The sequence below is a fragment of the Vigna unguiculata genome, chromosome 11 (genome assembly GCF_037176805.1).
Source record: "Vigna unguiculata cultivar grain cowpea cultivar isolate G323 ecotype 2 chromosome 11, ASM3717680v1, whole genome shotgun sequence".
Lineage (NCBI taxonomy): Eukaryota > Viridiplantae > Streptophyta > Magnoliopsida > Fabales > Fabaceae > Vigna > Vigna unguiculata.
In genome coordinates, this window is record NC_140802.1 from 3,669,906 (window position 1) to 3,692,935 (window position 23,030).

Here is a 23,030-nt window from a genome sequence, read left to right on the forward strand (position 1 = left end):
AAATTGTCCTGTGCTCAAACAGCGCTGCAAGAAACTAGAAGGTGAAGACTGGGAAAAAATTGCTCACATTAAAACCATATGGGTTGATCACGAAGATGTAAACATCAATGACGAAGCTATGATGTATATAGAATAGTAGTAATTTCTGAAAGAAAGATACGCGCAACTTTCTTCACACATCAACTTTTCGTGTCTTAAATGTTATGTTGTACGTGCAAATATTTCTATTATTGATTGATACTTACTTTTGAAAGTGAATGGCAATGCTTGTATTTGGGGAAACCTAGAAAATGGTGAAGGGGGAAAAGTCTGAAAGTTTTGCTAAATTCAAAAATTTCTTCATGCTTTTAGATGTCTATGTCCTTTCCAATTTTAACTACATGTATTTTGTGATAACTGGAGTTTTATTTTAACAGTATGAGAAATTTTCCCTTAAAAGATAATTGTTGTTTGATTCATATTGCATGGCCTTAATACAGTAAAAATTGATTTGATTACTCGAAAACAAATGCATTTCATTAATTTGCATGATTCCATCGACCCAAAAGCACCATATTTCTTCCATACACCATTTTTTAAGCAAATGTCCGCGCATACATTGTTAATGCAAAGCACAACATAATTAAAATTAACTTCCAATATTATAGATAGGCATATCAGAACATCTTACAAAAGTGTCTTGTACAAGCCTTGCAAAAGTTATTTTATAGGATCTAAGACAAATTTTAGAACTTTTTAAAAAAGAGATCAAATCAAAACCTAATTGATTATTTAGAAAGATAATTGACTGAAAGAAAAACATTACTTTGGAATATATTGTGTTGACAATAATCAATTATCGTCATGATGATAATCAATTATTACACAGTATAATCTATTAAAATATTCTTGAAATATTTTATAAATCTTTTGAAAAAAAAATTCAAATCTTTTGAGGTGGTATATATAAGTTTTATTTTTATTTTTCCTGAACTTAAATTCACACCTTTTCTAGCACACACATAATACAAGATCGATAATATCATGTCCACTATTTTCAAAACGATCTAGCTAGAAAAAGTCGTTTTCTCAGTCAAAATTTCGTAATTGTTTATGCATCTATTTTATATTGTACTGGGTTGAGTAAGTTAGATGTTATGAAAATATGTTATGATGTTGTCTTGATTTGGAATTTTAAAAGAAATAGTAGCATGACATGACGGAGTATACCGCTGAGCGGTTTGGAATTTTGATGAACGGATTATGAGAAATTGAAGAAGAAAAGGACTAAAACTTACCTCAACCATTGTTTTCACACCCTCTTTTATTTTATGTTCATAGGTTACAATTTGTTGTCTCTTTCTAGTTTCAGTTTGTGCTGTTTTTCAATCTTTTAGAATGTTCTTCGTGTTTTTTAAAGCTAATATTATTATGTTTTAACCCTCGGTAGATTGATTTTAAGTTTGTTTGATTTCTTATAAATTTAAATTTAAATTTTTATAAAACAATTTACAATCTTTATAAAAATATTATTTTCTAAAAATGTCTCTTTCCAACAAGTTTTCACACTTTATGAATAGAGATGGCAAATAAACTCGTGCCCGTGGGTATCACCCGAACCCGTCCCCGTTTTGACGGGAAATCCCCGCTTTGACTGGGTATGGGTATGGGTATAGGTAATACCCAAAATTTTCAACTGGGAATGAGGATGGGGATGGGGATATATATATACCCGCCCAAATACCCGTCTCCGCTTAAATTACTAAACTATTTATAATTTATTAAATAATCTAAAAAATATATATAAATAAATAATATATTTACACATAAAATATAATATAATATAATATAATATAATATAATATAATATAATATAATATAATATAGTATATATACATATAAATAAAATATACTTTTATATATATATATATATATATATATATATATATATATATATATATATATATATATTTACACATATACATGTACTATAATATAATATAATATAATATAATATAATATAATATAATATACATATAATATATATACATAATAATATAATATAATATATATAATATATACGTATAAAACAAATTAATCATTTAACTAGTGAGATCTTTTATAAACAAATTTATAACATTACAAATTTATAAAAATTTAAAAGAAATATATATATATATATATATATATATATATATATATATATAAGCATAAAATATCTATGCATATACATATAATATATATACATAATAATATAATATATATTATTATATTTATATTATTATATAATATAATATATACTTAAAATAAATATATATCTATAAAAGTATATATATATATATATATATATATATATATATATATATATATATAAATAAAGATATCCACACATATAATATATATACATAGTAATAATAATATAATATATAATATAATATAATATATATAAATAATTATATATATATATATATATATATATATATATATATATATATATAAACATAAGATATCCACACATATAATATATATATACACATAGTAATATAATATATAATATAATATAATATAATATAATATATATATATATATATATATATATATATATATATAACATATTTCTCATTCTCTTTGTTTTTTGTTATATAACATATTGGCAATTGCTTCAGTTTTAGATCCAAGGTACAAGATGGACATGTTAGAATATTATTTTTATAAATTGTATGGTAATGATTTTGATCTGAAACTTAGTAGGATTCGTCAAATGTGCTATGATTTGGTTTTGGAATATCAATCAAAAAAGAATGAAACTTCTTCTTATAGAGCTACATCATTGGAGTTGGGAAAGGATGTTGATAATGATGCGAATGAATTTTTAGAGTTTATAGCAAAAAAAAAAAAAATCTAGAACTACAGTTATGAAAACAGAGTTGGATTATTACTTGGAAGAAGATAATTTGCCGGTTACACAAGAATTTGATATCCTATCATGGTGGAAAACAAATGGGTTAAAGTTTTCAACCCTTCAAGCAATTGCAAGGGATGTTTTAGCTATTCCAATAACAACTGTAGCTTCTGAATCTGCTTTTAGTACTGGTGGTCAGATATTAACTTCTCACCGTAGTCGACTTCATCATATTACTATAGAGGCTTTGATGTGTACAAGAAGTTGGATATGGAACTCAAACCATCTAGGTAAGTTACTCAAATTTTTATTAATATTTTTTGTTAGTATTTTTTGTGAATTCTCATCTAATATTCTACATTTGGTGTTTGTAGGTGTTAAAAAATTAAAAGGAAAAGATGTTCTCATGAGTGAAAATGAATCTGATGAAGAAGGTACATTATATTCTAGTAATTAAAATTTTCAATTTCAATTATTATATCATATCTAATTTTTCATTTTTTTTCTATGTGTAGGTGGATCGAATGCAAATGAAACCACTGATCATTTGTAAAATTAATAAATATTTTGGTTATTATAAAATTTTAGTAATGTGTAATTTTTTAGCTTTTATATAATTATTTGAATTTTATTTAGTTGTTATTTGATACTTTAATTTGAGATTTATACTATTATAATATTTTTCTTAATATTTGACATCATGAAAATCAAAAAGAGTATGTTATTTTAATATTGAATATTTTGATAGTATCATGATTCCGTTGGTGTGATTTTTAAATTTTTTTTATAAAAAATATTTAATTGATATATGAAACAATAAAAAAATGGGTATGGGTATGGGTATGGGTATAAGAAAATACCCGTTACCCGGTGGGGATGGGGATGGGTCAAAAGTTGTATACCCGTTGGGTTTGGGGATGGGGATGGGAATGAATTTTTATTATGAGGATGGGGATGGGATCATGATACCCGTACCCGCCCCGCCCCGTTGCCATCCCTATTTATGAATAAATTCAATTATATATATATATATATATATATTAAAAGAAAAAAAAACGTATTAAGGCTTTAACTTTTATCCTCCTCACACAAATTCCGTCATTATTTTAATATAATAAGGAATTTTGGTTTTAGTATATGTAAGATATTTATTGATTTGTTATTTTTATAATATGTTGAACCTTGCTAAATAAATTTTAGCTAGCTCGAGAAATATAAAAGACGAAAGAATCATGACGGATTCAACACTGCCACTGTATAAATAAAAAGAATAACTAAAACGAAGAAAGAAGAAATTGTAATTAAGTTGAGAAAAACAAAAATGTAAAATAGAGATTGAAACTTCAATTCGTGTAAAGAGTCAACAAGAGCTATTGATTGAAGTTAAGCCATTGTGAAGAAAATATAGAAGTTTCTTGGGTTTCTTTATTCATAAAGAAAGAAAGCCACCGAAATAGACTAATTCACTAAAGGAAAATGATATTTTGTCATTATGATTCACTAAAGTATGTGGAAATTTCGTTCAAGTACAACAAAAAAGCAACTAAAGCTATACGGTCCACATGTTATCAAAGCCACGTTGTACTGTCGGAAACAATCAACAGCTGCTGCTTCCTCGCCGTCACTCCTTTACTGAAGTAAGCACTTCAAATTTTCACAATCCTTTCTTTTCTTTGATTTGGCCACTTTCCTTCCAATCATGCCAGTCCTTGAAACTCTTGGTGGTGCTCTTTTTGGTGCTGTTCTTCAAGTTCTATTTGCCAAGGTGGATTCTCATCAAGTTCTGGGCTACTTTCGTGGGAGAGATCTCGTTGAGAAGCTGCTGAAAGAGTTGAAGTGGAAGTTGATGGACGTCAATGCCGTGATTGATGATGCAGAACAAAAGCAGTTTAGTAATTCATTGGTCAAAGAATGGGTTGATGAGGTTAGGGACGCGTTGTATGATGCAGAGGATCTGTTGGAGCAAATAGATTATGAATTCTCCAAAACTGAGTTGAAAGCTGACTTCCAGACCAGTGCTAGCAAGGTACGCAGTTTTGAATCTGAGATGGAAAAAGTCCTAGAGAAACTAGAATCTCTTTGGAAAAGAAAGATTGTTCAAGATATCGAAGTTTCCAGTGGTGTTAGATCTGGGTTGGGTAACAAATTGTGGGAGAAAAAAGTTGAATCAACATCGTTGGTCGCTGAAGAGGTTATCTATGGAAGAGATGAGGACAAAGAAATGATATTTAGTTGGCTGACATCTAACCCCAATGATAATAAGCTGTCAATACTTTCTATAGTGGGTATGGGTGGGATGGGTAAGACCACACTAGCTCAACATATATTTAATGACCCAAAGATTAAGGAAGCTCGATTTGATGAAAAGGTTTGGGTTTGGGTTTCTGATGATTTTGATGTTTTGAAAGTATCAAAAGCAATTATTAGGGCTTTCACTAAATCAAAAGATGATAGTGAAGACCTGGAAATGGTTCATGGAAAATTGAAAGAAAAGTTGACTGGAAGGAAGTTTCTCCTCGTTCTGGATGATGTCTGGAACGAAGACAGAGACCAATGGAAATCATTGCAAACTCCTCTTAAGTATGGGGCTAAGGGAAGTAAAATTCTTGTCACAACACGCAGTAGCAAAGTAGCTTCTACCATGGAGTCAAACACTATACACCAACTAAAGCAATTACGAGAAAATCACAGTTGGAAAGTTTTTGCTAAACATGCAGTGCAAGATGATAACTCTAAGTTGAATTCTAAGATGAAGGAGATTGGCATGAAGATAGTTGAAAAGTGCAAAGGATTGCCTCTAGCCCTTGAAACGGTAGGATCTCTTTTACACTCAAAGTCAACTGTTTCAGATTGGGAAGGTGTATTCAGAAGCAACATATGGTATAGTAAAATCATTCCCACTTTGTTGTTGAGCTATTACCATCTCCCTTCTCATCTCAAGAGATGTTTCGCTTATTGTGCGTTATTCCCCAAAAACTATGAGTTTGAGAAGGAGAGCTTAATTCTGCTATGGATGGCTCAAAATTTTCTACATTGCTCTCAACAAAGTAAGTCTCAAGAAGTAGGTGAACAATACTTCAATGATCTGTTATCAAGGTCATTCTTTGAACAGTCAATTATATCTAATGAAACACGTTTTGTCATGCACGACTTTGTTAATGATTTGGCCAAATATGTTTCTGGTGAAGTGTGTTTCAGGTTGGGAGTTGATAAAACAGAACGAGTACCAAAGACAACCCGTCACTTTTCAACTATGGAGGATCCTTTTGAATATCGTGAGTTTAGGAGTTTATCCGATGCTAAAGGGCTACGGACATTTTTGACCATACATGGGTATTGTAGGATGTCAATACAAGATTTGATCTCCAACTTTAAGTTCTTGCGAGTCTTATCTTTGTCTTTCTGTCGTAACATAGAAGAGGTGCCTGACACTGTCGACAATCTTATACATCTTCGTTTATTAGACCTCTCAGGTACCAAAATAGAGAGACTTCCTGACACAACGTGCTCACTCTGTAACTTGAAAGTGTTAAAGCTGAACAATTGTTTATATTTGGTAGAGTTGCCATCGACTTTGCATGAACTCACCAATTTGCGCCTCCTTGAACTTATGGGAACTACTTTAAGAAAGGTTCCACTGCTTTTAGGAGAATTGAAGAATCTTCAACTATGGATGGGTAGTTTTGAGGTTGGCAACAATGTTAGTGAGTTCAACATTCAACAGCTAGAAGAACTTGATCTTCATGGAGAGCTCTCAATTAAAAATATTGAAAATATTGTGAATCCCTGTGATGCCTTGGTAGCGGATTTGAAGAATAAAACACATCTTGTAGGGCTACATTTAGAGCGGGATTTGAAGCGGAACATTGACGATTCAATAAAAGAAAGAGAAGTACTTGAGAATCTTCAACCTTCCAAACATTTGGAGAAGTTGAAAATCGATGGCTATTGTGGTACAGAATTTCCCAATTGGTTATCTGATAATTCCCTCTCAAATGTTGTGTCCTTAGTCTTGATGCGTTGTAAACATTGCCTATGGTTGCCTTCCCTTGGACATTTTACATTTCTTAAGGACTTGACAATTGACGGCCTTGATTCAATAGGAAGGATAGATGCTGATTTTTATGGGAATAGTGGTTCTGTATCTGCATGCTTGGAAACATTGAGCTTTACTGATATGAAGGAATGGGAAGAATGGCATTGCATACCAGGTGCTTTTCCAAATCTTCAAAGACTTACTGTGAAGAATTGCCCCAAGCTGAAAGGGCACTTGCCAGAGCAACTTTCTCATTTAATGGAACTAACTATTAAGCATTGCGACCAACTTGTGGGTTGGATTCCAAGGGCTGTAGAAATTGAAGATGTGAAGATGGAGCCATCATCAGTTGATATGATTGGGTCAGGCTTATCTGATACACCTCTTGAATACTTGATTATTACTTCTTGTCCGAGCATGAATATTCCCATAAACCATTGCTACCATTTCCTTGTAGAATTGGAGATCAGACATGGCTGTGACTCTCTCAAGACCTTCCCTCTAGATTTGTTCCCAAAACTCCGCAAGCTTATATTAGAAGAGTGTTGTAACCTACAAGTTATACCGCAGGAGCATCCTCATAGTCATTTGAAGCTTTTGGAAATTATAAAATGCTCTGAATTTGAATCATTTTCCAATGAAGGACTATTTGCACCTCAGCTAGAGTCCTTTCGGATTGTGGGACTGGAGAAATTGAAATCAATGCCTAAACGCATGTCTTCCCTACTTCCATCACTTAATAACTTGTTCATATTTGACTGTCCAGAAGTGGAGTTTTCTGAGGGATGTTTGCCATCAAATCTAAATGTGATGTTTCTCTTGAATTGCTTCAAACTTGTTGCCTCACTAAAGGGGGCTTGGGGAACCAACCCTTCACTAAAATCCTTGTATATTCATAAGGTGGATTTGGAGTGTTTTCCGGATGAAGGTTTGCTCCCACCCTCTCTTACTAAGCTAAGCATAGATAATTGTCCAAATCTTAAGAAACTGGACTACAAGGGTCTCTGTCACCTCTCCTCTCTTCAGAGATTGAGTCTTTATAATTGTCCAATACTCCAATGCTTGCCAGAGGAGGGCCTGCCCGAATCCATTTCAGAACTCGAAATTAAAGACTGTCCGTTGCTCAAATAGCCCTGCAACAAACAAGAAGGTGAAGACCGACAAAAAAATTGCTTACATTAAAACCATATGGGTTGATAACGAAAGTAAACATAAAAGACGAAGTAGAAGTTGGAAAATACTAAAGCACCAATTCTCATAAGCTTACATTGTCGACAGGTACCAATTCTCCACATTGTCTTTGAAGCATTTGAAATACGATCTTGTCTAGTGCAAATATTTTAGTCTCGAGTTCACCACTTTTTTCATACGCAATAACTGTTTGTCTTTTTAATGTCTTATTGTAGATATTCTCTTTTGAAGTTGGATGAGGATGCTTATGTTTAGTACATTCTTAAAGTCTTACAATCTGCATTGCTGTCATCTAATTACTGAACACTGTTTCTATGGAATTAGCTTGAAAGAGTAGTCAATCAAGAGCATTCAAGATTTTAAAATTGTTTGGACATAAGAGATCGTAGGATTTAAACTCACACTTGAATTCTTAACACAAGATCCACCATCTTGGTGAAAATCGATGTTGTCATGGACACTAACATGCTACAGCAAGTTGATCATGTTGTTCACGATTAAGGGAGGTGACGCTAATGATGTTGTTATGAGCATCTTCGGTTCGGTTGTTGAATTTTAATGGTGGAGGAGACCCATCCAAGAAGTGCATGAATAAGTTAGAAACAAATTTTGTTATTTTTTTAGTTTTTAGTTTTCACAGAGTTTTACATAATTCTGTATGTATTCTATTGACTATCAAATCCAATAAAAATAAGATTTACCAAAACTAAGATAAAAAGGGATTCTTGATGTAAAGCAGCGGAAGAAGAAGACATGAAAAAAGAGAAAAAAAAGAAGAGAACATCTTTATATAGCAAGAAGAAACTCTATATACTGAAAGAAGAGATAAAACCACCGTTTAGACAGAACAATAGCATGAGTATGCAGAAACAGAGTATACAGTTACACTAATCACGTAACATGAGTCATAAGATTCTAATAACTATGTTCCTGCTATTAAGCTTTGTTGGACCATTTTCTCATTAAAATTTAATTTTAAGCAGTAATTTACCAATAAATCAGGACCATTTTGTCGTTAAGCTATAATATCATTCAGGAATGAATTTGTATTTTTCACAGATTCGGGCACTAAAACGGAAAATTTTTTTTTCGTTTTTTAAAAGACTAAATTGATTGAAATTAAAGGACCAAATTGATGATTTACCAGCAAGAAAAAAAATAAAGGGATAGAATAGAACAATGAATGGAATAAAAATGAAATTATTAGAAATATTATGTTAGAAAGGATATTTTGGGTCTTTTCAATTTAGTATTTTATATTACACAGGGCTAACAATAAGCAAACTGTACAAAACTCTTTGGCATTCTCTCCTTCACACTTCACCGTCCTTCACACTTCACCGCTCCCCAGCAACCCCACTTCTCCGGTGAGTGCATCTGCATTTTTCATTTTTCTTTATCTTTTATTTTTTGTTTCATTTTCTGACAGAAGTCGTCATGATGTATGACGATTTCACTTTTTCAATATTGAAGTGGTTATGAATCATGATTTCACTTCACTTTTTCAGAATTGTAGTTTTTATGAATCAAGATTTCTCTTCACTTTTTAAGTATTGAAGTTTTTATGAATCACAATTTCACTTTTTTCTCTTTTGACTTACTGATTTACGTAATTTTTGTGGGCAAATATGTCCCACTCATGTAAAAAAAAAGGCAAAGGATTAAATACACATAATTGTGCAATTTTAGATTCCATGCCATTATTTACTCATAACCTGACCCCAAAATTGACTAACACCTCCAAATTTGCTTAAATATATATTAAAACGAGCAAAAGCGAGGAGGTAAAACGACAAACAACTTTGAATGCATATATCTTTTGCATTTGATTATGCAAACTTTTTAAATTTCAATAACTCTATCTTATATTTTTATATTTTTCTAGATTGTTCTAAAATTTTCATTTTTCTTTAATATTTATAGAAACGAGCATGTGTTTAAAATTGTTTATAAGCAGAAATTAATATTATTTGCTTTTTATTGGAAGTGATTTTATTTTAGTTTTAAATTGATTTTGAAACTAAACACAAATTATTTTGTATTGAAAAATCAATTATACGTTAATATGATGCACCACCAAACACACATTGTCGTTTCAACAAAATCAATTACTAATTACATGAACAATTCATTACACACGCGGAGAACATTTGAATGCACAAATCACCATATTAACTGTAATGAAGCTGGCGTGGGGAGTTAATCACTTGATAATTACAAACTTTATGAAAGTTAATTAGGGGACCAAATAAGACAGAAAATATTTATCAAGGACGAATATAGACGACAAAAATGAAAAGCCAAACACAAAATTAGGTAATTTATGCAATTTTCACGAAGAAAAAATCAATTAGTACAGATGCCGGAACCAACGGATTATAGATTTAGAAATACAAAAAGTACCGAAAAGTCAAATTAAAAATTAACACGCGAATTTGAATTTATCTGATATCGGTACTTAGAAATTGCATGTTGGTGATGTTGTTCTTGACGAGTGACCATTTTTTTTTAAAGTAAAACACCCAACACCTTTTCTTTTACAGAATATCTATGTTCAATTCAAACACTTTCATTAGAAAAATGTTCTAACAACATAAGAATGCTCCCTTCAGTAATCAAACAGTTACTCGCGTGTCGGATAAGTTAATTAGTTTAATTAGGCTAATTCAAACTTTATAAAGGTCTTGTTCCATACAATATTAATGACTTTTCTTATTTACAAATATATTTAAAAAATTGATTATTTTAATAACATTACGGTGACTTCAGTTATAAATTACACTAACCCTTTTCAATCGGTTTTAAAAAAATATTAAAACGTGAAATAATTGTTGTAAAAGTTAACATAAATCCGAAAAATTCTTAGCTCTAGGATAGTTATATTTTAAATAATTTTTTACTTCGTTAGATTTTATTTTAAATTCTTTTAATCTTTTAAATTTAAACCTATCTTTTAATTTCTTTAATTTGAAACTAATTATTTTTCTTTTGAAAGAAAAAATAAACATGTTAACATGAATTTCATGACAATTTACAACTAGACATATAAAAGCTAAATCTAAAACAGTTATTAAAAAATTAGAGGGAAAAGAAAACAAGCTTATCTACTATATATCTAAGAAATCTTTAGTATAGGTAAATTACTGAATTGGACATCTTAACTAACTGACACGTGTCTGAAATCGAGGGTATTTTGGTCTTTTGGATAATTTTTTTTTTCAGCTGAAGCTTTAATTGTTGATTGATGGTTGCTGACAGACGGAAGCTTCTGCATGAAGGCATTGCATTTGGCGGAGGTATTTGAATTTTTCTTCTTGCGTTAGGTTTGTTCAGAAACATATTGTGCTACTTTTTTCTTCTTCTTCAACATTTCATTGGATCTTCTTTCTTCTTCTTCATAGCAACGTAAGTTTCATTTTTTTTTTTGGTTGTTTATTTTCGTTGGTTGATGTTTGTTTCTTCTTCTTCTTCTTCTTCTTATTTTGCTTTCTTTTGCTTTCTTCTTCTTCTCCAGTTTATTTATATATCTTTGTGATTATTGTTGTTCAAAGTTTGCAGAACCTGTTTTGTTGTTCATACCGACGTAAGTTATAATTTTTTTTTGCCTTTTTTTTGTTGGTTGATGGTTGCTTCTTCTTCTTTTTCTTCTTATGCTTTCTTCTGCTTTCTTCTTCTTCTGCTGTTTATTTGATTTTTTTTTTGTTGTTGAAGGTTTGCAGAAGCATTTTAGTTCTTCATACCAACGTAAGCTTCCTTCTTGCTTTTTATTTTTATTTTTTTTTTCTTACGTTCGCTTTGTTCTAACACATTTTTACTTTATTTTTTCTTCTTCTTCGAGTGCATTGCATGTTCTTTGTTCTTCTTCATCTTTCTTCTTCTTCGTACCAAGAGTTATTTAAGTTATAAATTGTTTTGTTCGTCTTTTTATTTTCGTTGTATTTATTTTTTTATCGTTTTTTTTTTGTTGTTCTTCATTTTTTTTTGTTGTTCTTCGTACAACTTTGATTTTATGTTCTTCTTCTTTTTGGTTCATGTGTTTTTGTTATTTTTAAGTTGTATTTTTTTTTGTTGTAAAGCAGTTGACCTGTTATTTTTATGTATTAGATGGCAAGGAAATTTGATATGATCAAGGATATTGATGGAAAAAGGGAGACTTTGAAACTTGCTGTCCGAATTGTGGATCTGTGGTTTGTTGAGTCATGGGATTCAAAACGAAATATGGAGATGATTCTGACAGATCAAAAGGTAATGTATGATTGTATTGTCATTGTATCAGTGTATTTTGTATGTGTATGTATTTGATGGTTATGGATGGTTATGGTGGTCAGGGTGATGTTATCCCTGCTATGATTAAGAAGGAAGACATTGCTACGTGGGAAGACAAGCTAAAGGAAGGAGAAAGTTATATAATGCATAACTTCAAAATTCTCAACAACAGAGCTCAATATAGAGTTTGCGACCACCCTTATAAGCTATTGTTTATTGGAGCTACATCTGTTCGACGACAACCAATTGCCAGTATTCCTGCAAAAGTTTGGAAGTTCAAGAGTATAAAGGATATCATTGATGGAAAGTATTCTGCAGATTTGTTGGTTGGTAAGTTTTTCTCCTTGATTTATATTTGTTTTCTATTTTTTTGTTGTCTTTACTTACTGTTTTGTTTTTCCATTTTAGATGTCATTGGTGTGGTGGATAATGTGGAGGAGAAACCAAGTTCCAAAAATGTTGTGTTTGACCTAAAGGACTTGAGGTTCAATTGTTTGTTTTGAATTGTAATGGTGTTTTGAATGTCACAGATTAAGTTGATTATTTCATTTTAATGGTGTTTTGAATTTGTTTTTTTTTTTTGTATATTGTAGTGGTGCGTCAATCTGTTGTACTCTTTGGGATTCATATTGTTTGCGTTTGGTTAGTTATTGGAGGGATAGTCGTGAAACACCTTATCCGGCTATTATTCTTACTCAGGCAAAGATAAAGGCTGCCTCAGGTTTCATTGTATTTCGAGATGTTTGTTATATTGATTAGTCTACGTTAAATGGAAATTTATTTAAATTATTTTGTATATAGGTCCATGGCCGGTGTCATTGTCTAATTGTTGGAATGGATCGAAGTTGTTTATGGGAGATGATGTATCAGAACTGATTGAATTTAGGAAGGAATTTGCAAAGTAATAGTTTTATATAACGACTATCTTATTCTATAACTCTTTGTATTTCATAAGTACTAACTAATGTTTATTGTGTAGAACTACTGCTCATGAAACTTTCGAGGAGGGAAGCCAATATAGTGGATCATCCCAGATTAGTCATGTTGATAGGTTTATGTATAAAACTGTTGTTAAGAGTGTTTCACAGATCCTGACTGTGATAGAGGTAGTTTCGATTTTGTATACTTTTATAATCGATTTTTGTTATTATTAACCCTTCTTTTATTGTTGTAGGAGATTTCATGTGTTACTGTTGCACATACACTTAAATTTAACTTAGGAAATGATGGATGGAGTTACTTGGTTTGTAACTTATGCGCAAAAAGAACATATGAAGTTGGTTCTTTTAAGTGTTTGAATTGTGATGGTTATAATGAGTATCCAAAAATGAGGTTAGTAATAGTTGTATTGTCAAATTATGTTATTTGTCATTGAATATATGTTTTCAGATACAAGCATCTTATTTTTGATTAAATATATGTTTTCAGGTACAAGCTTGAAATTCAAGTGACTGATGGAAAAAAGGTTGCTAACTTCATGCTTTGGGACCAAGACTGCATCAATTTAATTGGTCTTTCTGCTGGTGACTTGCGAAAGAAAATGATCAAGGTTGTATATTTTTTCTTTTCCATTAATAATATAATAATGGCATAATAATACTCATTTGATTTCATCTTTGTTTTTTAAAATATATTAGGATGGTGAGGAGGATCCTAAGTGTTTTCCACAGGATCTAGACGTTCTTTTGGGTTGTACTTTGGCTTTCAAGGTCAAACCACAAGGAAATAACCGACCTGCTTCAGTAATGAGAGTTTCAACTGATCGTGAAATCATAGGACATATTAGTAGTCTTCTTGGACAAACTGAGGTCGTTATTTTAATCTTTGTGTACTGATTATGTGATGTATTTTGAGATGGAACTAAAGAAATCAAATTTTGCAGGTAATGGAAATTGTTGAAGCTAAGGAAAATTGTTCTGATCAATCAGAGCTTCGTAAGGACAAGTCGATAGTAAGTACTTATTAAATTGGTTGGTTTTATTAATTCCCATTTTCATGTATTATATGTTTTAATGTATATTGAGTTATGCAGGCAATTGAGGTTGGGAAACGTACGAGTGCCAGTGAATCTGATGTCCATACTCATACTGGGAGTTCTTTAGTAAGTATTTTAACGTAGGTATGATTTGTGGTGTAATCAAAATTTATAATTTTAAATGTTAAATTTTGCAGGCATTGGAACTTGCTGAATGTGGTGATAATGCAGCATGTGACTTATCTGCTGATACTGATAGTTCATTAGTAAGTATATAAGTACATAGATTTAGTGTCTTAATTTTACTGGACAGTTTAAAGATGTAATTTGACTAAACATATGATTCATTGCAGATGTGCCTTTCCAGGACTGATGATCTTGATCCGGATGTTGTTTTATGTGTGACGCCCAGAAAAGATCTTTACGCTACTAGTGACAATGAAGACATGCAGTATATTCCAGAAAATTTCATGGATTTTGATCTTTTGGAGGACCTGCCATTAGCCCAATTGTCAGCTACAAAGACAATGAAGATTATCAAGAAGGAGAAATGATATTTAATTTATGAAAGCTATGGAAATTATTGTAATTAATGTTGCTTAAGACTTTATGTTAGTTTCCTTAGAAATGTTTTGGGTCCTTCAAAGGATGCATTCGTGTTTCCTGTTTTGATAAATTGTACTGGGGAAACCTTCTTTGGTTTTTTAAAGAGTTTTGGTTGTGCTTACGTTGAACAAAGTTTGAACACTTTTCGTATATTAATATTAAACACTAAGGTCTATTATAAAAAAAATTGTAACCGTCCAGAGGTTTATGTATTTATAGTCAGAATTCAAAATTTTATGCATTGTTTTAAGTATACTACCATAATGAGAATTAAGGAAGACTACCATGACAACGTGTTATTAATATTCTTTTAAGTATGCTAGCATGATACGCGTTGATACATGTTCATTTTGTTACAATCGAACCTATGCATTCAGTTTAACATTTTCATATATTTTTTATAATATTATCTGGATTGATTAGACATGCATTTAATAAAGATACGTTAAAGTTTATAGAGTAGTAGGATATCATAATTCATTCAAGCAATGATCAAACCCGCATTTATTAAAGCCAAAGACGTGCAATAGTTAATGTTGATGGTACGATATTGTATTCTATTAAACTAGTACATTTGGTAATTGTTTCCTGCGCTACAAGCAATGTGCATGTAACTGTATAAAGCTGGCAGATTAGACACATTAGGATGAAAAGACTTGCATTTAAGAACCCGAAATCATGCTTCGCATTGACATGACTTTATAGTGGTGCTCATTTTGGCGGTAAAAATTTCACGAGTCATCTATCCAGTATCATTCAACTGCGAAAATCTTTAGATTAGTTTATGTTAACACAACCTTTAATGGTTAAGTAGATGAGAATTTGGTAAATCAAGTGTGTTCTAAAGGGTTAAAGCACAGCTTACTATTATTATTCATTAATTGGAATTGTTTCATTTATCTGTTCACAAAGCAGTATTATGAACTATATCTGTAATGTTTTCAAAATTTCGTGTAGAAGTTTTTCTATGATCTTCAAATATAACCTTTATATATTATGCAAATGTTGTTATTTCCGGAATAATTATCATTGTGTGTTGTGTTTAATGTAGAATGATGGCCGATGAAAATAGAATCTGCAGTTCAAGTGCAAGAATAAAAAGAAAACTCATAATGCAGGAGAAGAGGATGAAAGCTACATACAAGAATCAGAAGCGCGTTCAAAATAAAATGCCAGATTGTACCCCATTAGCAGATGTGACAACTTATTTTGTTAATCAAGATACGTTGCATATGGAATCACAACTTGGATCTTCTGATATTAGATTCAGGAATGTTCAAAGAAATGTTACACGCTCACGAAAGAAGCCTCAAAGTTTGCTTGACAAGTTTGAAGGCACTGTGAATAATATGACTAACATAAGTCAAGGGAACATACCAAGTCAATCATTTGTATTGGAAGATGTTCATGAACTAGAATCATATTCAGATGAGTCTGAATCGCTTGGTCAAACAATAGAAGGTAATCTTATTTTGAAATGAAATTAATAGTTAATCATTATTACTGATATGTTGATCATAATTAATTAAGCAGTCATTGATGAAGTAGATGATAGGAACCATCAAAGCATGGAGACTAATGCAAGATAAGTAATCTACGAAGTTTTTTATCAACATAATTGTTACGATATATGAGAACTTCAACTAATAATTATATTAATTTCCAAATTGTATGCAGATATAGGAGATCCGATCTATGTTTGTCAGCATTGCAATGCATATATGTGGTATCAAGAACGCATTGGCAAATCTCATCATATGATTAATCCGAACTTTCAACTATGTTGCTCAAATGGAAAAGTTGAATTGCCAATGTTGAAAAAACCCCCGGATGAGCTAAGTCAACTTTTATTTCAATCAGATTCAAAACAGAGCAGAAGTTATCAGAAGAATATCAGAACATACAACATGATGTTTGCATTTACATCACCTGGAGCAAAAATTGACAATAAATACAACAATGGAGGTGGTCCACCAAATTTGAGAATCCAAGGACAATCATGCCACAGAATTGGGAGTCTTCTTCCACCAATTGGACAACAGCCAAAGTTTGCTCAATTATATATTTATGATACTGAAAACGAGATACACAACAGAATTCAATCTCTAAGGTACAATTCATTCGTCTAAACAATTGTTATTATATTATGTAGCATGTTTGTATGGATCTGCTGAAACAATTGCCATATATGAATGTAGGAACAACAATGATATTGATGCTGAAATTGTTAGAACATTGACAAACATGCTAGATAAGTACAATGTCCATGCTAAATCTTTTCGTATGGCAAGGGACAAATATGCGGAGTAGCCATGTCATGATCTTAAATTGAAACTTATTGCTGATAGGCAAAACGATAGACGTATATACAACATCCCCACCGTTTCAGAGGTTGCTGCATTAATAGTAGGAGATGTTGACACTGTCCTAGGGATATTATTATGGAAAGCAGAACAGGAAAATTACAAAGAATAAACGAGTTGCACACAAGCTACTTGGGATATCAGTATCCGCTGCTGTTTCCCTATGGTGAAGATGGATATAGGCATGATAGTAGTCATCGTGATTCTTTGGCACTCAAACGTAACCGCTTAACAATTAGGGAATGGTTTTGTTTCAGAATTCAAACCCGACAATGTGAGCCAATGACCATTCTTAGATCAAGAAGATTATTCCAACAATTTGTTGTAGATGGATATACAATGATTGAGTCTAAAAGACTATCATTCATCAGAAACAATCAGTCCAAGCTGAGGGTTGAGAAATATAGTAACCTCTGCCAACCAAGCAATGAGAGCTACACAGAAGCTTCATAGAAAGGAAAACGTTTTGTGCTTCCATCTAGCTTTGTCGGTGGTAGGAGATTTATGGATCAATTATATTTTGATGGGATGGCAATATGTGGTCATGTAGGATTCCCATATCTTTTTGTAACTTTTACTTGCAATCCAAAATGGCCAGAGATTTGCAGAATATTGAACCCTTTAAAATTAACTCCTTCAGATAGGCCAGATATCATTGCAAGAGTTTTCAGAATCAAATTTGACCAACTATTGTCAGATTTAACAAAGAAGAACATATTGGGAAGGGTCATAGCATGTCTGTATACTTCATATACTTACTATTTATTTGTTTCATTTAATTGATTATTCTAATCATGTAACTGATGTATGATTGCAGACATGTATAGTATTGAATTCCAGAAACGTGGTTTGCCACATGCTCATTTGTTGTTATTTTTGCATCCATCAAGCAAGTACCCGACAGCCACGAATATTGACAAAGTAATCTCAGCTGAAATACCATGTGCCAAAGAAGATACAGAATTGTATAACTGCGTAAAAGAACATATGATTCACGGCCCATGTGGAATGTCTAAGATATCATCTCCATGCATGAAAAATGGATCATGTTCTCGATTTTATCCAAAGAAATTTGAAGATACTACAACAATTTCAGAAGATGGTTTTCCTCATTATCGCAGAAGAAACAATGGTCTTAGCATTGTGAAGAATGATATTGCACTAGACAATCGATTTGTGGTTCCTTACAATCCTACAATATTAGTCAAATATCAGGCTCATGTCAATGTAGAATGGTGCAACCGTTCTAATTCAATCAACTACTTATTTAAGTACATCAATAAGGGTTATGATAGAATTACTGCTGCCATTGTCTCTAATGAGAACCAAAGTTTTTTAACTGATATTCCAAGGGATGAAATCAAACAATATATTGATTGTAGATATATTTCTCCATGCGAAGCATGTTGGAGAATATTTTCATTTCCAATTCATGGAAGAAATCCAGCTGTTGAACGATTGTTTTTTCATCTACCAGGCGAGCAATCAGTGTACTTCAAGGATGATGATGACATTGATGATATCATGGCAAAACCGACAGTTAGGGAGTCCATGTTCACCAGTTGGATGGACTGCAACAAGAAATATTCAGATGCAAGGGAACTTACATATCCACAATTTTTTTCTAAGTATGTGTATAATAAGAATCAAAGGTGTTGGAAACCAAGGAAAAAGGGAAATACCATTGGAAGACTTATTTGGGTTCCCCCAGCAACTGGTGAACTTTTCTACCTAAGAAGGATGCTAACAATTGTTAAAGGTCCAATATCCTACATAGATTTGAGAACTGTTGAAAGCATAACTTATCCTACATTTAGAGAAGCATGTGAAGCTTCTGGATTTTTGGCAGATGATAGAGAATACATCGAAGCTATCAAGAAAGCCAATGAATGGGGATCTGGAAACTTCTTGAGGAGATTATTCGTAACTATGCTCATGTCAAATAGTATCAACAAACCTGAGGAGGTTTGGAAGAAAACATGGGAAATGTTTTCTGATGGAATTGTATATAATGAAAGAATTATTGCACGAAATCCAGGTGAAATAGTTTTTAACAATATTAATGTCAATTTTGAATATGAAACTATGTTAACTCATGTTATTTGTTGCAGCCCTCATCCTGAATTTTGAACTATTGAAAAATTTGACTTTGATTGAAATTGAGAAGCTTTTACAGAACAATAGGAGATCATTAAAGGAATTTCCGTCCATGCCTTATCCTAATGATTTTGCAGTAAATTACTGTGGCAACCGATTAGTGTATGCTGAACTTGATTATAACAAGGATGATGAACTACGTATCTTTGAATCAAATTTTAGCAGTATGACAGGTAAGTCATTTATTCCTAATATTTTTCCAACACAAGTCATTGCTATTTATCTAAATTATTATTGATATGCAGATGAACAAAGACATGTTTTCCAAAAGATTATAAATGCGGTGCATGATGAAAAAGGGGGCATGTTCTTTTTATATGGATATGGAGGAACTGGGAAAACATTTATGTGGAACACATTATCTTCTGCTCTTCGTTCTGAAGGAAAAATAGTTCTAACAGTTGCATCAAGTGGTATAGCGTCTTTGTTATTGCCTGGAGGTAGAACAACTCATTCAAAATTTAAAATTCCAGTTCCAACACTTGAACACTCTGTCTGCAACATTACAAAAGGTAGTGAACTATCAGATTTGATGAAATTGGCAAACCTCATAATTTGGGATGAAGCACCAATGGCACACAAGTTTTGTTTTGAGGCACTAGATCGAACTTTAAAAGATATCATGAAAGAACACAACAAATCAGATTTCGTTTTTGGTGGCAAAGTAATAGTATTTGGAGGGGATTTTAGACAAATTCTTCCTATTATCCCTCGAGGAAGCAGGTCTGATATTGTTCATGCAACAATCAACTCAAGCTATCTTTGGGAGCATTGCCAAATTCTAAACTTGACAAAAAACATGCGACTGTTACAGCAGGGATTGCACAGCTCTATTGTTGCTGAAATTGAAGAGTTTTCTTCCTGGATAATAAAAATTGGTGATGGTTCACTGAATGAACCTAATGACGGCTTAGTAGATATAGAAATCCCTCCAGAATTTCTAATCAAAAACTACAAAGACCCTATCCAAGCTATAATCAATAGCACTTATCCACAACTACACCAAAAATTCAATGATGAGATGTTTTTGATATCACGAGCTATTCTAGCCAGTCGAATTGAAACAGTGGATGAAATCAATAAATCTGTTCTGGATTCTATTCCAGGTGATGCTTAACTCATACTTATCATTTTTTCATACATCTGTCATATTTTATACGTCTAACAACTGTTACTCATAAAATTTAGGTGAAGTAAAAGAGTACCTCAGCGCAGACTATATTGATTCTTCAGATACCATGGACGTTGATGTATATGAAGGTATTACACCAGAGTTTTTAAATTCATTGAGGACATCGGGGTTACCAAATCATATTATAAAACTCAAAGTTGGGACCCCAATAATGCTTTTGAGAAATTTAGATCAATCTGAAGGGCTCTGTAATGGAAGTAGATTAGTAGTTACCAGACTAGCAAAGCATGTAATTAGTGCAAAAATTATAACTGGGAAAAACAAAGGAATAGAAGTTTACATCCCGCGTATGTCTATGTCTCCTTCTCAGTCACCATGGCCATTCAAGATGATTAGAAGACAATTCCCAATCATGCTATCTTATGCTATGACCATAAACAAATCTCAAGGTCAGTCTTTAGATTGTGTTGGATTGTATCTGCCTACACCAGTTTTCAGTCATGGTCAGTTATATGTTGCAACTTCCAGAGTTAAAAGCAAGTCTGGATTAAAGATTTTGATCCATGACACCGACAATAAGCCTTTGACTGCTACCACAAATGTAGTTTTTGAAGAAGTTTTCAACAATGTGTAATGAACGATTACATACCTGATCTTTTTTTGGCTAGCCATACATATGTCGAATAGTTACAGAGTAAGAATGCTTAACAGATATTCTTAAATATGATGTGTTGGCGTAATGTATAAGTTTATTGTCATAATAACTTGCAGTAATAAATGAATATGTGGTACTTTTATCTTATTCCTTGCATTTATCATGTCTGAACTGACAATTACATTATGGTAAATTCGTATTGGCCATAGTGCATTAAATATGCAAACTGCCATTGACCAACAACAAAACAAGAATTAATTATGTGCGCAGATAATATTCTGAAATAACTGCTAGGTTCATATAGCAACTCCTTATATAGAGTATTGTCTTGCAGCCATATAATTAGCCCAATTGATTCAGTATGTCTTACTTGACACACCACCTTAAATATGTAGTTAACCTCCCACAATTGTCAGTTTAATCATGTATTTAACCCCAACAAGACCTTGCAACGTCATACCAGCAGCCCAAGTAATACTGAATATTTAACTAAACACACTACCTTAATTATCAAACGCACCTCCCAGAACTCTGACATTATTAATCAAATATGCTGATGCAAATGAAGATCCGTTTTCTTTTATTAACAACTATCCATACTATATTAAATACATCAAATTTTGGACATTACATTTATTTATAAAATTGACTTTTTTAACATAAATAAGTAATATTATATAGAAACGAATATAGACATTATTTTGTTTTTTTATTAACGTAATATTAGAGTAAGAGTTATATTGTTATTTATGTTATTTATGAGTAGCAGTTATGAAAGTAAATAATGTTATTTATAAAATGATATTACCAATAAGAATACTAAGGTTTAAATATACTGTTATTAATTAACAAATAATTTCATATTTGGTAAAAACACTTTACATTTATTCAAAGTTTTCGCTAATTTGAATTTATATTAATTTAAATTTTAAACTTAATCAAAATATGAAGATAACGAAAGTTGAAACTTGGTATAATAATCCTAAGAGACGTGTACATATTTATCATTAAGTAGATATAGTCAATATAATAGTCAATATAAATAAGCAGTTTTATATCAACATTCCAAAATACATTAATGTTGATATATTAAATATGTAACATAAACTTAAACTATATATTCCAAAATTCATAAAAACGAAACTTAAACTAAGTGTTTGTAGGATGTACGTAATACTTTGACAGACAAAATATTCAAAGCATTACAATAACCTAATTCTTCAATATATGGATTACGCCCTTTTCTTCATCCTCCACAACAAATCTTATCTGATCACCAACAGCCAATCTGTTTTCTTTGCAAAACTTCTTCCAACCACAGGTCAAGTAACACTCATACGAACTTCTGCCCGTCCAACGTATCTTACAGTCCCAGAATTGAGATTGGTCATTCGTCAATCTGTAGCTCTTGCGACCCTTGATCAAGCATTCTTTTGCAAATTTGGAATCCAGATACTACATTCGAAAAAACATGTTAATGCATCATAGATAGGAATTCAAGTATGAAAGCAGGATTATATATATCTGTCTTACCAAAGAAGATGCTTTAACATCATAATTGCTTAATACTTTCTCAAAATCAAGAGCAGCAACTGGAACTTGGGTGTTTGCAGCACTGCCCGAATTTCTGTTATAATCCATTTCTACTCCTTCAGCCGAGAATATCCTATGAAGAAATACATTGTTTCCTACATAGTTTAAATGTAAGTAACACGGACCAGTCAACCCATAATATGGAATGTACCTACTAAAACCAAACAGGACCATC

The 23,030-nt window shown here is 31.8% G+C and overlaps 2 protein-coding genes, 1 long non-coding RNA gene and 1 pseudogene across 4 annotated transcripts; all 4 read left to right on the forward strand.

Annotated features, from left to right (window-relative positions):
- Positions 1-4,355: 4,355 nt before the first annotated feature.
- LOC114169497 (putative disease resistance RPP13-like protein 1) lies at positions 4,356-8,814 on the forward strand. Of its 2 annotated transcripts, XM_085669150.1 has the most exons (3): positions 4,356-5,928; positions 6,070-8,195; positions 8,324-8,814. In XM_085669150.1, the coding sequence occupies exons 1-2, from the start codon at positions 4,581-4,583 to the stop codon at positions 8,046-8,048; spliced, it is 3,327 nt and encodes a 1,108-aa protein (XP_085525276.1). In that variant the 5' UTR covers positions 4,356-4,580; the 3' UTR covers positions 8,049-8,195; positions 8,324-8,814. The 2 variants fall into 2 exon arrangements, with proteins under 2 accessions (XP_085525276.1, XP_085525275.1); XM_085669149.1 differs by having other exon boundaries at positions 4,357-8,195.
- Positions 8,815-11,805: 2,991 nt separating this feature from the next.
- Positions 11,806-13,279, forward strand: LOC146880860 (uncharacterized). The gene is made up of 5 exons (XM_085668903.1): positions 11,806-11,852; positions 12,213-12,353; positions 12,437-12,858; positions 12,968-13,095; positions 13,176-13,279. The coding sequence occupies exons 2-5, from the start codon at positions 12,213-12,215 to the stop codon at positions 13,277-13,279; spliced, it is 795 nt and encodes a 264-aa protein (XP_085525029.1). The 5' UTR covers positions 11,806-11,852.
- Positions 13,280-13,546: 267 nt separating this feature from the next.
- Positions 13,547-14,063, forward strand: LOC146880861 (uncharacterized). Its single transcript, XR_014986353.1, has 3 exons — positions 13,547-13,706; positions 13,803-13,923; positions 14,012-14,063. It is a non-coding gene; the product is annotated as an uncharacterized LOC146880861 (long non-coding RNA).
- Positions 14,064-16,067: 2,004 nt separating this feature from the next.
- Positions 16,068-21,241, forward strand: LOC146880862 (uncharacterized; annotated as a pseudogene).
- The last annotated feature ends 1,789 nt before the right edge of the window (positions 21,242-23,030 follow it).

Bases quoted from the DNA above. Each gene is read 5' to 3' on its own strand.
- LOC114169497 (XM_085669149.1), top strand. From the start codon at position 4,581: ATGCCAGTCCTTGAAACTCTTGGTGGTGCTCTTTTTGGTGCTGTTCTT.
- LOC146880860 (XM_085668903.1), top strand. From the start codon at position 12,213: ATGGCAAGGAAATTTGATATGATCAAGGATATTGATGGAAAAAGGGAG. The intron at 12,354-12,436 runs GTAATGTATGAT...TATGGTGGTCAG, and splicing joins TGATTCTGACAGATCAAAAG to GGTGATGTTATCCCTGCTAT. The intron at 12,859-12,967 runs GTTCAATTGTTT...TGTATATTGTAG, and splicing joins TTTGACCTAAAGGACTTGAG to TGGTGCGTCAATCTGTTGTA.